At 29.5% G+C, this 16061-nt stretch overlaps 1 protein-coding gene across 1 annotated transcript; it reads left to right on the top strand.

Moving 5' to 3' along the window:
• Window positions 1-10661: 10661 nt before the first annotated feature.
• LOC112294742 (short-chain dehydrogenase TIC 32, chloroplastic) lies at window positions 10662-13537 on the top strand. Its single transcript, XM_090244025.1, has 6 exons — window positions 10662-10782; window positions 11316-11547; window positions 11804-11931; window positions 12242-12395; window positions 12522-12651; window positions 13156-13537. Exons 1-6 carry the CDS (start codon window positions 10662-10664, stop codon window positions 13444-13446), a joined length of 1056 nt encoding a protein of 351 aa, XP_090100151.1. The 3' UTR covers window positions 13447-13537.
• Window positions 13538-16061: the final 2524 nt, after the last annotated feature.

Genomic DNA, 16061 nt, shown 5'->3' on the forward strand with positions numbered 1-16061 from the left:
GGTAGCTCCAAGCTTTACCCTGGCTCACGACTATCATAGTCTGGCCCCCATTCCTTCTTCCTCAACCTCTTTATCCTACCAAAATATGAATCGTCATTCAGCAGATTCCACAGGTTGTGAAACTTTGGCTTCTTAACCACATATGTTCCTAACTTCCTACTATTAACAACTAATCGAACTAATCATTCATGTAAATCCCAACATTACTACTATTTAATCGATAACGAACCAGAAAAGTCATTTATACATTCTACATTTGTTGTTTAAAAAATAGTAAAAAATATATATATACAAGATCTTGCTATTAAAACTCAATAGTATGCATTCTTGAAAGTGCGTATTATAAAATATGATGTTAATAAATAACTTCAATTAATACTCAATGCTTGAGTTTAAATATTCTTGCTACCAAGTTGAAATGATTCTTGAGCTTTTATATTAGAAGAAGTGTACTTGAGATCTCTAGCTATTGCAAATTTTTAATCATTATACTAAATAAATCTAGATGTTAAAAGTATTGAATAATAGCCATAGAATCTTGAAAAATCTCAAATAGGTTTTTTATACTTATAATATGAAAGGACAAAAAAATTATCCTTTTTCCTCAATTTTACATATCAATTTCTTGGTTTTGCATATCTCCAAAAATATTTGCTAGTCCTTGATACACATTTGCATGTAATATATTTTGTTTTATATTGACATATTTCAATTGATTATGCTCTATTGTTGCCCAAATATTTACAATAAATTCATGTAATAACTTTCCACCTTATAATATAATTGAACATTCATTATATTATAAAAAGAATTGATATGAATAAAATTCTATTTGAATAATATATGCACTCCACACATTTTAACCTCCATCTTTATTGGTATTCATATTTTTATATTTTTTTTGGTCATGCTATCCAAATTCTCTATGTAGAAAAAAAATAACATAGTAGAGTGGTCAATATGCAAGATTTCATTCATAAATTTATTGCAATATATCTTCTCTGAATTGAACAATAATATCTCTTGTTCTTTCTTTGATTATTCTATTGTTTGACACAACAATTTCAACTTCTTTAGAAGTTGAAAGATTATAATATCTTCTATTGACATTATTACAAAAATGAAGATGTACATTTGTATCATCATTGCTCTCTCCTCTTTTCTTTTCTTTGGACAATATTTCATGAACTTATTGACAAAGTGAAAAAAATATGTGATGTTCTTTCAAACATTCTTGAAGCTCCCACATTATTTAAATTAATAAATTATTGCTACATGCCATCTTTACTTCATGTGTTGTATTAGGATCACATATATAAAGTTGCATATAATTTACCTCTATACCTTCTTTTAATAAAAGAATATCTATTTGATGCCAAAGCTCTTCAGGTATAGAAAAGCTATATAGACAAGATCCTTGCAAGATAGTATTATTGACTTTTGTACTATGAAAAGTAAATGCATGAGCAACATTATATTATTAAATATTCTTTCAAAATTCTTTATCTTATTCATCTTGTCCATCAAATAGTTGTCTTATTAATAATGGGGGATTTTGAAGAAGTAGAACTTAAAACTTTCTATGAAGTTAATATGTATAAAATTGTAGATTTAATGTTCTTGATGGCATAATTTGCTCATCCATTCAATGGAGTGTCTTGCATCATCAACGTTACATGTCCATATTTCCAATATCATGACGACCTTCTAATCTTTTTCTTTCATTATGATGTTTATAAATAAGCTGCTCCATTTATTCACCAATTTCTTTTGTTATATTATATTTTCTTGTTTCTTCTTCTTTTTGTACATGTAAGATTGCTTCTTCCCATGTCCTTTATCTCGTTTGCATCATACTATGGTTCTAATGATTAATATCATTTCTCTCTTTTTTTATCTCTTTTATAATTTCTTCTATTTTTTTGATCAATGGTTCTCCAATCATGATTAACATTATCATGCATAATGCTTATACTCTCTTTCTAAGTTTTTTTCTGATTTCTTTGATGTTCTTAGAAATGTCCTCTAAGATAAATTGTTTTAGCTTCTCTTTGTGCTTGCTCGCATTCTCTATATTGTTGTTGAGTATTTACTCTTCAATTACTTCCTATTATTGTCTAAGTTATATTTCTAATAATAGCATAGATTTAACCAAACAATCAAACGAAGCTTATTCTAAAAATTAAAAAAAAAAAAAAAAAAACAAAACAAAACAAAACAAAAACAAACAAACAAACTTTTAAGTGTCAAAATTTCACATTGATAAAATTCCAATAAAACCATATTTCTTAAGTATTTGAGCAAGATTACATAGTACTTGTAAAATACAAATTAACACATACAACTTAATTAATCAAATAATAATGCCACAATGCTTTTACAATATGCTATAACAATACAAATATAAAGATCCTACATCTATACATCTCTTCTGACCATTAAATATGGACAGAATATCTACCTCAAAAACATGGGAAAAAAACATATGGCCTTATGGATGTACTTATGGATGAAATTATATAGATGTGCTTTCTATCCATAGATGAAAAAAATAAAAAATAAAAATAAAAATCTAGTTTCTAAAAAAATTGAAAAATATCAAATAAAGAAATAAAAATATATATATCTTAAAATAATAAAAATAAAATAAAATAAATAAAAAATAAAAATATTTTTTGAAAATAAAAATAGTTTTTGAAAATAAAAAATTCAAAAATCCAGTTTTGCACACAACTTTAGTCCAATCCACATTTCACCAGTCCAAGAACAAATCCAAATAAATAAATAAATAAATAAAACAGTTTGTATATTAGAGAAATGAAGATAAAGTTTCTATACTAGAGAATTCATAAAAATTATAACAAACTAACAAGTAAAAAAATTTGGGGTTGTAACTTTCATCTCTTAAAGATTTTTTTGTGAATTAAAGATCAATTAAATAATTAGATTGAAGGTTAATAAAAATTATTTGGATTAGGATCTTAAAATATGGATTTTAAGAGTCACTAAGGATTTTTTTGATCTTACATAGTATTTTTGTCCAATTTAGATAAATTTTTGTAAGTTCATAATTAATTTTATTCAAAAAAAAAAAAAAAATGAAGGCAATTAAACAATGCAATCAAGAGATATAATTGCTAGTAGATTAACATCAAGGTTGGATAAAGTTGAAGGCCAACATCCAAGTAGATTAGGAGTTTTTTTCCCAATTAATAAGTTGGATTCTTCTTTGATTTCTTATGGTTGATATTAACTAGTAATTATAATTTATAGAAATTATGAAATAAAATTAATAATTTAGTTAATAATTAATGAGGTTTTAAAATTTCTATTAGATTTTATTAAGATTAATTAAAATTTGGTTAAGCTTTATTCAAGATTTGGTTAAGATATCTATAGAATTTTATATAATATTTTTAATTAAGCTCTTTTATAATGTATGTTTTTTTCTTTCATTTAATAGCTAAATTATAACATAATAACAAGCAACTAATAATTTACAAGATGAGTTGTACGATGTTTATCAAGATGCTAAAATCCAAATTGATAATGTTGCAACATAGTAAAATTTCATTATTCAAGATACATCTTATTTAAAAAAATTAGAAGAACCATATATTACAATAATAAAGGTTGAGACAAAAGTTTTTGATGATAGTTTAGCTTATGCATGGATATAAAGTGAAAATAGAAAAAAAGAAATATAATTTCTAACTATGCCTCTCAATTATGAATAAAATTGAGATAGATTAAGAAAAAATCTATTATTAAGAATTATTGAAGAATTTATGGATTTTAAGGAAATATTATTATAAAGCAAGATTATAGAATTAAAAAAGGGAATTTTTTTTCTAAAATGTAGATACTTTTGATATAAGTTTTATTAGTATTTTTAAAAAATAAAGATATTATATATAAAAAAATTGAAGATTTAAAAAGAAAAAAAGAGAAAAAAAAGATATAATATTATAGAAAAATTACATAAGTTAGAAATATTAAAAGATAATGAAAGGATTTTTGGTGTTTATGAAGAAAATAGATTGAAAGATTCTTTGTAATTAATTGCATCTATTGAGTTAGGAGATGATGATAAGATAGTGCAAATTCATTCAAAAGAGGTTTATTCTATGCTTAAATCTTTTCAGGCACCAAAAGTTATTGTGGAAATAAAATATAAAATAATAAAAAAAATTAAACTTTTGCTAGATCTTTATCAAAAGATTCTATAAAACAAATGAAACAAGTATCAAGGAAAAAGAATTTAAAAGATCCAAAGAATACTAGACAACAATTTATCAAAGAGACTTTTGAAGAATTAAAGATTGGATTTCATGGTTCCTTGTTGCAAAATATAATTGAATATTTTATAGAGATACTTGCAAAATGAAATAAATCAATTGTTTTTGAATCCTATGAGATAATATTTTTAGATCTTAATATTATAGCTCATATATTTATTTTTATCATACTACATGTGCCTTGGAAATTAAGGCCAATTCTTATATCAATAGCATGCTTGCCTAAATTAATGGATGTGTTAAAAGAAAATATGAGAATGAAGTTTTTAAAGCCTTCTTTTGCTCTATATTCTAGTTGTTGATTTATAGTGCCTAAAAAAGATAGATCACTAAAATTTATCTAAGATATAAAATCAATGAATGTAATAACTATTAAAAATATAGATATATCTTTTTAGTAAATAAGATTGTTGAAGCATTTGTAGGAAGAAAAATTTACTCAATAGATGTTTTATATTTGGATTATAATGAATTTTAACTTGTATGTAGAAGTATAGATTTGACAATAATAAAAATACTATTTAGTCTATTTAAAATATATACTCTTCTATAAGATACTACTAACTCAATTACACATATGATAAATAGAATAAATAAGATATTAAGAGACTTTATTCTTAAAAAAATAAATAATTTTACTATAGATATTAATCGTATTGCTATTGGATGGATTGTAGATTAAGATGATTCAAGTAGGAATAGATTTGTAGTTTGATTTGGAGCCAAGGTTTTAAATACTTGCCAATATATATAATTATAAGTAAAAAAAAGAACTATGGAGAATTTTATTAGCTATAAAAGTTTAAAAAATATTATTTGATTGATGTAGTAGTAGTAATTGAAACAAATTATTTACCGTTGTTTGGAATAATTATTAATTGTACAACACCAAATATTGCAATATTAAGATGGATTGTATATACTAAGTTATTGAATCCAAAATTTAGATATGTTGATAGAAAAGATAATTTAGTAAAAATATGCTATCTTGAGTAAGATATAATAGGAAAGATAAGGTGGTTAAAGACATTGATGATATTAGAATAAAATTTTATTCAATTTCAAATTATAACAAAGAAGATAAATTAAATTTATAATAATTTCATAAAAAAGAATTATTGAAAATTAATTATTACTTAAATATCTTAATTATGTAAATAAATTCATCTATAAATATTTATAAATAAGTTAATATATATATATATATATATATATATATATATAGGGATTTCTGGTTTAAAAAGGATTTTTATAAATAAGAAGAAAGAAAAGAATTGAGATACCATAACAAGTGGTAGGCACTAAAACAAAGCAATAAAAATTGCTAAAAGAATTTTACAACAATTTATGAGCAAGTCAAAGGGAAATTTGAGCTACATTAATTAAACTTAAAGAATGGTATTAGTATAAAAAAAAAACAAATGTATCAAGATATGCTTTTATTTGCATAATTTTATATAATCTTTTAAACATATTTTAATATACAATATTAAGATTTTTTAAATCTAATATATTCTTTTGCCATTTATTTTAAATAGGTTAGAATTTTATTATTATGCCAATTAGATTATGAAAAATGAAGTATTTGGTCTTGGCTCATGAAGATTTATTATATTAGGTAGAAGGTAGACTATTAAAAATAAAATCTAGACAAGGAATTTGTACATTTTTTCTTAAAGATGTTATTTGCCATTATAGATGTATAAGAAAATTCATTATAAACTATAAAGAATTAAATGTAGAAGAAGCTTGTGATTTTTTAAAAAGATGTGAAGTTAAGTTGTCATTAATTACTACTTACAATCCATAAAAAAATATAAAAAGTAAACATGATCATTCATCAATTATAAAAATATTACTTAAATCTTATAATGGGAGGATAAAAAAATGGCCTCAACTCTTGCCATTTGTATTGTGATACAATGTCAAAGATATGAATTACAAACAATCAAAACATCAATGTACTCTTGTGTCATTCAAAAAGAATACATATTCATTCAAAGGTAATAAAGTATTAAAACTAGAATGGCTATTGCCAAAAACAAGAAGACTAGAGACTCTTGAAACAAGAAAAAGAACAAGAGAGGTATTGATAAGAGTAAAAAAGGCTTCACTCTTACTTCTATATATACAATTTAATTAAGAACTATGTGGCAATGTTCTATAAGACCTCTAACATATGTCTAAAATACATGTCAAACTTATAAAAGAAGTTTTCTATATATATACCAAGTGGCCAACTTGTACAAGAAGTTGTTAATATGTTTGATATGTAGCCAACTTGTTGGCTAATTTTTCAACCTATTAATCACCTACAAACACAGATAAAGTCAAATCTGCATTTATGAAGCTTCTATGAAGGTTTTCCATAAGATATTATCAAATTTATCCACATTTATTTTATATCTAATACTTCTTATTTAGAAAATTATGTATGTCTATAATAATTAATCAAAAAAATTATAGTTTAATAATAAGTTATATTCCTATTGAAATCATGACAAGTCAAAAATCTATTATGTCAATTAAAGAAAAAAAATGCCTTCTTTGAATATATATAACCAAAAAAAGATAGATTTAAAATAAATAAATAAATAAATAAATAATTTAAAAAAATTTAGTCATTAGAATTTAATAATTTGAAAAAATATTTAAAGATATTCAAATAATAATATTATAAAAAAACAAAGTTTTAAAGCAAGATTCAATTTAATAAATAACATCAATTGAAGAAGATGATTGAAATTTGGTCTATTATAGTAGCTTGGACATTTAATATAATACATAAATAAAAATAAAAATTTTGATTTGGATTATATGTGATAATAATTTTTTTATAATAATACAACCTTTTTACTATAAAAACTGAATAGAATAAGGTTAAAAATACCAATTATTGAGAAGCAAGTGAAGCTATTCAAACAAAAATATACATGAATCAATACAGAAGATCTTATTGAAGACTTAAACTTTCTAAGACAAGTAGATAATCTTGACTTGGATAATAAAAATAATAAAGAAGATTTACATAAAGACATAGAAAGCATTCTGTGAATCCAATAACAAGATATGAATTATTTGGCACATACTATAGAATGCACAAGTTCAAAGGAAGTAGATGTTGTATTATAATACAAATATATGGTAAAAGAAAAAAATATAGGTTCTATTGTAGAAGAGCCTTATTAAAAAATATAATGAAAAAATATAAATAAAAGATAAGAAAGAAATAAGAATTTTAAGTGTTAGTATTATTTTTTTATAAAAAAAAGCTTATATATACTTTGTATAGACATAAATAAGGCAAAAATTAGGACTTGATTAAAATTTGTTTAGAATTTGATTTATATTTTTATTGTAGATTTTTTAGTATTTTTTTTTTAAAAATATATTTTTTTTAAAACTTAAATTTTTTTATAATATTTTTATAATATTTTTATAATTTTTTAACAAAATATTTTTAAAAATTTTGGAATTAATTATCACTTGATTAAGATTGTTAAGATTTAATTAGGATTTATATAAGATTCTATTAAATCTGTTAGAATCTTATTGTGGAAATTTTTAATTTACCTTCTACAACTAAGTACTTGGTGTATTTTCAAACAAGACAATATGTTATACAATATTAAAAAGAATTAGAAGCCAAACTACTAGCTGATGTGGATAATGATATAACTAAATGAATCTAGAGCCATCAAGGAACACCTTGCAATGCAAAAATACTAAAGAATAAATAATGCTGCAAAATCCCTACTAACACACCATTGTAGAACTACAAGAAAAAAAACACATCCAAAACCGCAACTTTGTCTATTGAATCTACTCAAGAAAAAGAAAAGAAAAAAATAATTGGAAGGCAATAACATGAAGTCAAGCAACTGCTTGAAGAACAAAACTCAACATTGTCAAAGTCCAGGAGCTAGTGACCAAAGAATTTCATTGCCACACTACAACCAACAACAAATTGAATAAAAAGATAAGAACTGCCACTTCTAGAGGAGGAACAAAAACATTGAATACTATTAAAAATAAAATGAAAAAGCTAAATTAATAGCAACTAGTAATCCAAGATATTGACATCAACTCCACTTTAAAATGACTTGATTAAGATCCACTTGAGGGAAAATAATACAAGAAGCAATAGACATCAATTGTTTCAACTCCAGAAACAAAACTAGTGCTGCTATAATAGTTACAATATAAAGAGCGTCCATTACACCAAAGATGTTGCAACTTGCAACAACAATGATAGCTAGGAAATCTACAAACGTGGGAATTTGCAATAAGAATAGAAATTCTAGGAAAACATGAACCGAAGCTGAGATGACATTGATGTAGAACACTTGAGCATCATAGAACCCAGAAGCAAGAGAAAAAAACAGGAGGCCCAATAGCATCTGCCTGATCCCTCTTCACAACATCCTTGTCCATTGAATCCAGACATCCTTAGCCACTGTCATTTTTTTTTTTTTTAATTTTATCTCAAACCAATGGTTATCATCTGTAATTTTTTTCATTTGCTGATTGCAATCCTAATAAGGTTGAACTATTGAAAGGCCTAACAAAGATGTCTACCTCATGGTGTGTGTCCAGCAGCTGCAATTATATTGCCATAATGACAAAGCCACAACATAATGTATTTAGCCTTATTAAACATTTTTTCAAGTACATTTAATGTAACCTTTGCACGTAACATGCAGCTCAACACATGTCAACTGGATCAACAACTATGGAATGTCTTTCCATCAGCCTGTTCAATATTTCAGAGAATTTTTTATTTCTTTGTCACTTTCTCAGGCAACACAGCAGAGGAAGTCACTCAATCCAAGAATTCAAATTTCACAATATTAGATTCTGATTCAAGATTGGCTTTGATCACTACAGTCACACTATTGCCCATATTATACTTCATCTGACTTTGTCAGCTCCAAATCACGAGAATTGACTTCAACAACTGTTCACAGTAACAATTGTTGAAGTCAATTAGTGACCACAGTGCCTTGAAATGACTTCAACTTCAATTGAAATTAGTGACCACAGTAACTTTCCATAGGCTTGACTTCAACAACAATTTTCTAAACAGGAACATGGTATCCACTCAACCAATCAATCATCCATAAAACAAAGAAAGCCACGTCAAAAACAAAACAAAACAACCCAAATGAACTTCTTATTGGCAAAATTGCATTTCACATCAAAATCCAACATCCAGCAAAGTATGAATCACAAAGTTGGGACAAGTGCCAGGCCACTCTTGCCCCTTGTGTGTGTTTTTTTTTCCTTTTTTATTTTATTTTTTATTTTTTTCCAGCCACACTAAAAATGCTCCACTTCAATGTGTACAATCACATTTCTTGTGCTTTCTTTCACTCGAGAAAGGCACTTTCAAAGCTGCAGCAGCTATGTAAAATTTTGCCAGTCCTTCCTTCTGTTTCCCTTGCCGATCTCGACTCATTCCAGGTCTATTGACATATCCACCATTACAGGATTGCATGGAATTTATGTGCAGGTAAGTCGTTAGCAATCAGAGTAGAAGAGGAGGAGGAGGTTCTTTTTACAAGCTTGGATAGTAACTGGATAGAACATATTATGGCAGAGAAAATTGGAACCAGTGCTACCCAACTACTGGTACCGCAGTCTACTTGTAAGGGTACTATACTAGTCTCCTTCCATTTTTTTTCCTTGGAGGCTTTCAATAGCAGCAGCACATAGAAAACCTGAACTCCAAAGTCGCGCTGGATACTTCACTTCAGTGAGGTAGCGGTCTTTGAAGACTTTCTAGAGCTGAGCAAGGTGGAAATGTTGTCACCCTATTTGCAGGAAGTATTTTATTTTGTTTGTTGAGATGACCATGGGCTGACCACTATTTAAAAGTGAGAAAATATGACTTTACCTCCAGATTCTTGAGCCATCCTCTAGCACTCTTTGTCATCTCTTAATGTAACCTTTGCACATAACGTACAGCTCAGCACGTGTCATCTTTGACAAAATACTCTTTAAAGACACGCCCATCGTCAAGATGCCGTGAAGATGAAAAAATGGTTTGCTGATTAGAATACTCTAGGTCCGCTCATCGTATCGATATGGATCAGGCTGCGAAACACAGCCGCAAGGGATCTGTGCAGCAAATTTGAAAGGTTCGGTCCAAGTCCCAAGGCCTTTCCAGCAGCTGCGGTTTTTCTTACAAGATCACTGCCGCTACCCCCGCCACCTCCACAGCAGCGACATCTCCTACATAAACATTTTGATCCTCTCGTTTTGTATATCAGAGTCGGTCGACCAAGCGAAGCAGCTCATGACTGGTTGTGTAAAAAGCTGAAGCATTCAGTGATTTGCAGTTAAAGCGGCACATTTGAGAAGATGGGATCGTGGTGGCGCTACTTCATGGGGACGGAGGGCAAGAGCGGGTTCGGATCCATGTCCACCGCCGAGGATGTCACCGAAGGGCTTAACCTCGAAGACTACACCGCCATCGTGACAGGTAAACCTGGTATCAACTCCGCATTATCGATATGATAATCGGTCCACATGCAAAAGAGTTCGATCTCGACGTGTTTGACATGATCGATGAATGCATTTCACGGTAGTAACACGTCCAAATCAGCTTATCGTCTAGTTCTGTGAAGCTGCCACCCATTAGTGGCGATTGATATCTGGTGGCTCTTTACCCACAATGGCTTCAAAGCATACTAATTCGAATTTCGGATAATTTTACCGTTCCTTCGTCTTGGTAGTCTCTATTATCTAACCTCTGACGAATTATTTCGTCGTTTCACGTCAACTCATGTGTGTGTGATGTGTTGTTTTAATTTTGTTACAAACTTTTTTATACTGAAGTCTGTTGGTTAGTCATGAAAGATAGCCCTTCACAATTCCTACAGCCTCACAATGGTCGAATCAGAGGAGTTTTGATAGCATTTTTTGCTTTGAAGAAGCGGTCTGCAGTAAGCCGACGAGGAAATTGGGTGAAATGACATTGACATGAACTGCAACGTTTGTCCTTATCACTGGCAGGTGCGACCGCGGGGATTGGATTGGAGACAGCGCGGGTGCTCGCCAAGAGAGGCGCCCGGGTGATCTTTGCGGTCAGGAACGTGAAGTTGGGAGAAACCTTGAAGGCAGAATTCATGAAGGAGAGCCCTCATGCGCGCATCCTGGTGATGCACATGAATTTGAGCGACTTGGCCTCGGTCCGCGCATTTGCTGCCAAGTTCAAAGACTCCAGACTTCCCCTCAACATTCTTGTGTAGGTTCTGCAGTTCACTGCTGCACTTAAGGATCAATCTCTATTCAATCAGTTGTCCCTCTGGTAATGTTGTTTCTTGTGCCTGGGTGTTTCATTGGCTTATAGAGTACCTCATGACTCTTGTACCAGTACTGCATTCCTTCATTCAATCGGGGTCGAACTCAGATCCATCGAATCAGCATAAACAAATCTGGGTTTCACAAGACAAGTTTTAGAGATGTTGTCTCCTGACCATGATATCTTCAGCTGAATGAATTTCAGAAAGCTCAAGGGATTCGGTGTCTGTGGATTCAATGTGCAGAAATAACGGAGGGATCAGTTCGACTACTGGCCCACAGAGCACTCCTGATGGGTTGGAGCTAATGTTTGCTACGAACTTCTTAGGTCCGTCTCAACACATTCATGTTGGATGTATTAGAGTTTGATACGTCTTCTGAAACGAATAAATATGTCAGAAAGGTGTTTCACTTCCACAGCAATAATAGCAGGAAAAGCTGTGACCCTCGTGTTCTCTACCAAAACTGCTCACTCTAAGTCTTTTGAGCGCATCCACCTTGTGAATCTGAACTGCTACCCAACTGATCCCGAAGCTAGCGCAGAACCTGGTCTGAGAGACTTTCTGGAAAATCCATGACACGAGCTTGTGAAAGCGTGGCATCAGCGATATCTCACAAAAAGTTGTGCTTAAACGCAGGTCACTTCTTGCTGACAGAGCTGCTGCTCGACACGATGAGAGAAACTGCCAAGGAAAGCGGCATCCAAGGGCGCATTGTCATCGTTTCTGGTCATCTCCACAACTTTACTCCCAAGGGAGGCATCGCATTTGACAAGCTCATCAACCAAAATGAGTAAGACATTGCGAGACCCTTCACGTCGAACAGCCCAGAAAAGCTTTTGAGCTTTGGGCTTCGTTGCTTAAAAGTTCTGAGTGTGTTTCGATCAACACTGATCAGTTGACCTGGTGATCCTCGTAGGATATGGGGATTCTCTGGATACGGTCAATCCAAGTTAGCGGGCATTTTACACGGCAGAGAGCTTGCGGAACGCCTGACGGTGAGGTTTCGTGACACAAAGCTTGATACAGTGCCTGAGCTTAATGCAGCTTAAGGGTCACTAAACAAAGTGGTGATGACAGGCAGAGGGTGCCAACATCACAGTCAACTCACTGCACCCAGGCGCCGTGCAGACCAAACTTACGCACCTAGATGGTTTTCTGGGCTTTCTCATTAGTAAGATTGCCTTTCATACCTCATCTAAACCCACTGTTGACGTTCACGGACCGGGAAGGAAAAAAATGCCACTTATATAAATCAGATTCAAACAGAACCAAATAAATAAATAAATAAAAGCATGCAGAATCAGCAGTTTTTTTTTTTTTTTTTTTTTTTTTTTTGTAAAGAAATTCAAAAGAAGACTATCAATCAGCACCTCAAATTAGGCTCTTGATGTTAAATCATATCAAGCTGCACACAGACAAGTATGCATGGCGATTGACCTTTTACATAAAATTCTTTACAGGTGCACTGCCGAGGTTTGTTATGAAGAACATGGGACAGATGAGCTACCCATCTCATACTCTCGAGCACTCTATTGTCGGCTGGTGCTTAACCTGTCAATTTTTTGGGGAAAAACAAAATAAAAAACGTGAACCCAGGTTTGATGCTGATTTGTGGTTTAACTGATGGCGAGTTAGTTTTATGTTTTTTGTTTTTTTGTTTTGTTTTGTTTGCCCAGGCTGCTGCCACCCAAGTCTACGTTGCAACCCATCCCCAAGTGCATGGCGTCACTGGAAAATACTTTGCAGACTACAATGAGTATGAATTGCGAGGCCTTGCGATGGACAAAAAGCTACAGCTCAAGCTATGGAAATGGACCGAAGAATACCTCAAGACCCACTAGGACTAACTCTACTTATTAACACAACTCTAGTGGGTGCAACGTAAGCACAAATTTTGTTTTCTGTTTTTTTAATACTACGTGTGGGCCCATGGGTTGGAAATCCTTTTTCCTGATTTTGTCTCACAAAAGCCTGTGCTCAGTTAACTTTATAAGTAATCATCAATCTAGTGCTTCTTTGCAGTGTTTAGTGTTATGGGTTGTCTTATTCGGGTCATGAAATTTCTCTAGTTTAAATATATATATATATATAGATATCGCTGTTTTTCTGTAAGGAATTAGATCATTGATGCTAAAATTTAATCACAGAATAATATTTCTTTGCTAAAGCTTGTTGGTAAATGTCACAATAATGATGTTTGTTGGAATTTCTATTTATATACATGTATGTGTGTACTAGAAACTGTAAGAAAGAGTAATTCACATCAAAAGCGCTCTGAATTTTTCTTAATAAAAAGTATTTATAACCTAAACAAAATTTAAAATATTAACATTTAACTTGTCAATGTTGGAACTTAATTGAATACTTTTATGATTAAAATAATAACATAAAATCTTCTAAAACAATAATAATAAGAATAAACTCTTATTCAAAACTAAATTATTTTATTATTAGTGATTTCATCATGCTTGTATATGTTTATTAATAATATTATTTATAATACCTTATTTTTCTCAGATTTAAAATTTAGTTTTAAATTCTCTAAAATATTGGTTAATGTTCATGATTTTTTCTATACTATATAAAAATATAGAGCTCGTTACATTGATAAGAACAGATATTATATACAAAAGATTAATAATTAATTAATTAATTAATTAATAAACAAAATGAGACATAAAATAATGAAACAAATAAATAGATATCTATATTAAAAAATAAGATGCCTGTGAAGCCATAAAATAAAACAAAAGATTTTAGATTTCATATAAATAATAAATAAATAAATTACATATTGACTTGAAATCTTACTATGCTTACAAAGTTTGTTGATTTAAAAAGTGAGTAGAAAAATTAGAGTTTTAGAGATTAGCTAATTATAAAAGTAAACTTAACAAAGTCAAAATTAACTATTATAAAGAAAAAAAATTAATTAAAAATGGAGGTTGAAGAACTTAACAATCCTTTTGAGCTTTAATTTTAGTAACCAAAGAGTTTACTTAGACATAATTCAAATCTCAACAACACTATGGTAAGAATTTAATGACAATGTTATTAAATCTTTTTTGTTGTAGTGATTAATTTTTAAGAAGAGGAAGAAGAAAACCTTATCTAATTGATTGTAAGTACCTAGATTAGAAAAAAATGACTTAAGCTAAAACAAAGAAATTAAGAAGATTAAAGAATAAAAAGTAAAAAATAAACCTATAGAACTCTCTTAATTAAAACCCTTGATAAAAATTGGTCAAAATATAAATATTAGTATTTTTTGAATCTTTGCCATAACCAAATAAAATATTAGATCTAAATCAATATTATAATGAAAAAGTAAATAAATTTAATAATCAAAAAAACTGACAAATCCAATTTGTTACTTTTTCAAGAGAGAGAAGAAATGCAAAAAATATGTAAAAAATATACAAGAAATGTAAGAAATACAAGAATCAAACAATTAAAAACAATATATATATATATATATATATACATACATACATACATACATACATAAGTTTATATTCCTTTAATTTTAAAGCAAATAAGATATCAAAGGTTTGATATATTATACAAAATCGTTATTTTAAAGTAGAAGAGGTTCTTAAGAATATTTTTCATGGTAAATGTTTAACACAAATAAACAAACACAAACAAAACAAAACAAAAAAGACCATGAAACCAGCATTAGTATTTCAAATGCCCACAAAAATTAATATAATTTTTTTTTGTAAGAAATATTAAACAGCTAGTACTCTGCACAAATCATAGGAGCAAAGTACTCTACAGACATTAAATTAAAGTTAGATTCTAGTTCTGTAGAATATGTCAAAGAATCATATTACTTAAAAATCCTGTAGAAAAAAGAAAAGAAGAATTTACAAAGGCAAGCAAACAACTCCCAAACATGGGCCGATGCATGTATTCAACAGCCTCATCCACATTAGACATCAAAAATTGCAATCAAAATTATTATAACTATGCCTTGGCATTGGTGAGTAGAATATTAGTTCAGCACTAAAAGGTGGAGGTTAGATTCTTCCAAGTGTGTGACCTTTTGTAACTAAGTAAATCATTGAGTTCGGGTTGAAACTAGCTTAGAAATGAGGTAAAAAATGAAGTACTCCTGATTTTAGGATTTTGCTTCAGGAATTAAGACTAAGACTTAGGATTCTAAGTTTTTTTACAATTTAGGAATGCATTGCATTACAATCCATTTTCGTTATAATTTAATAGCACGTAACATCTATATTTAATGAAAAAACCCAATGAAACTACGCTTTTTTTACTTCTATTCTATCCATGAATTTTGTAACTACGTGAACTTAGTGAGGAGATTCATACTCTATATCTATGATTCTCTACACCTCACACAATATCAACCAAGGCAGTGACCTTACCGGGTACCACATTGCGCAGATTGTTGACTTATCAATGGTTATCACCGAGCATGGAGTGCCACACA

Source organism: Physcomitrium patens, chromosome 17 (assembly GCF_059467195.1).
Source record: "Physcomitrium patens ecotype Gransden chromosome 17, ASM5946719v1, whole genome shotgun sequence".
Taxonomy (NCBI): Eukaryota; Viridiplantae; Streptophyta; class Bryopsida; order Funariales; family Funariaceae; genus Physcomitrium; species Physcomitrium patens.

What these genes read in the sequence shown, in the direction of transcription:
- LOC112294742 (XM_090244025.1), top strand. Translation starts at nt 10,662, where the DNA reads ATGGGATCGTGGTGGCGCTACTTCATGGGGACGGAGGGCAAGAGCGGG. An exon ending in GTTTGCTACGAACTTCTTAG is followed by an intron (nt 11,932 to 12,241) that starts GTCCGTCTCAAC and finishes GCTTAAACGCAG; the next exon opens with GTCACTTCTTGCTGACAGAG. An exon ending in TGCCTGAGCTTAATGCAGCT is followed by an intron (nt 12,652 to 13,155) that starts TAAGGGTCACTA and finishes GCTGGTGCTTAA; the next exon opens with CCTGTCAATTTTTTGGGGAA.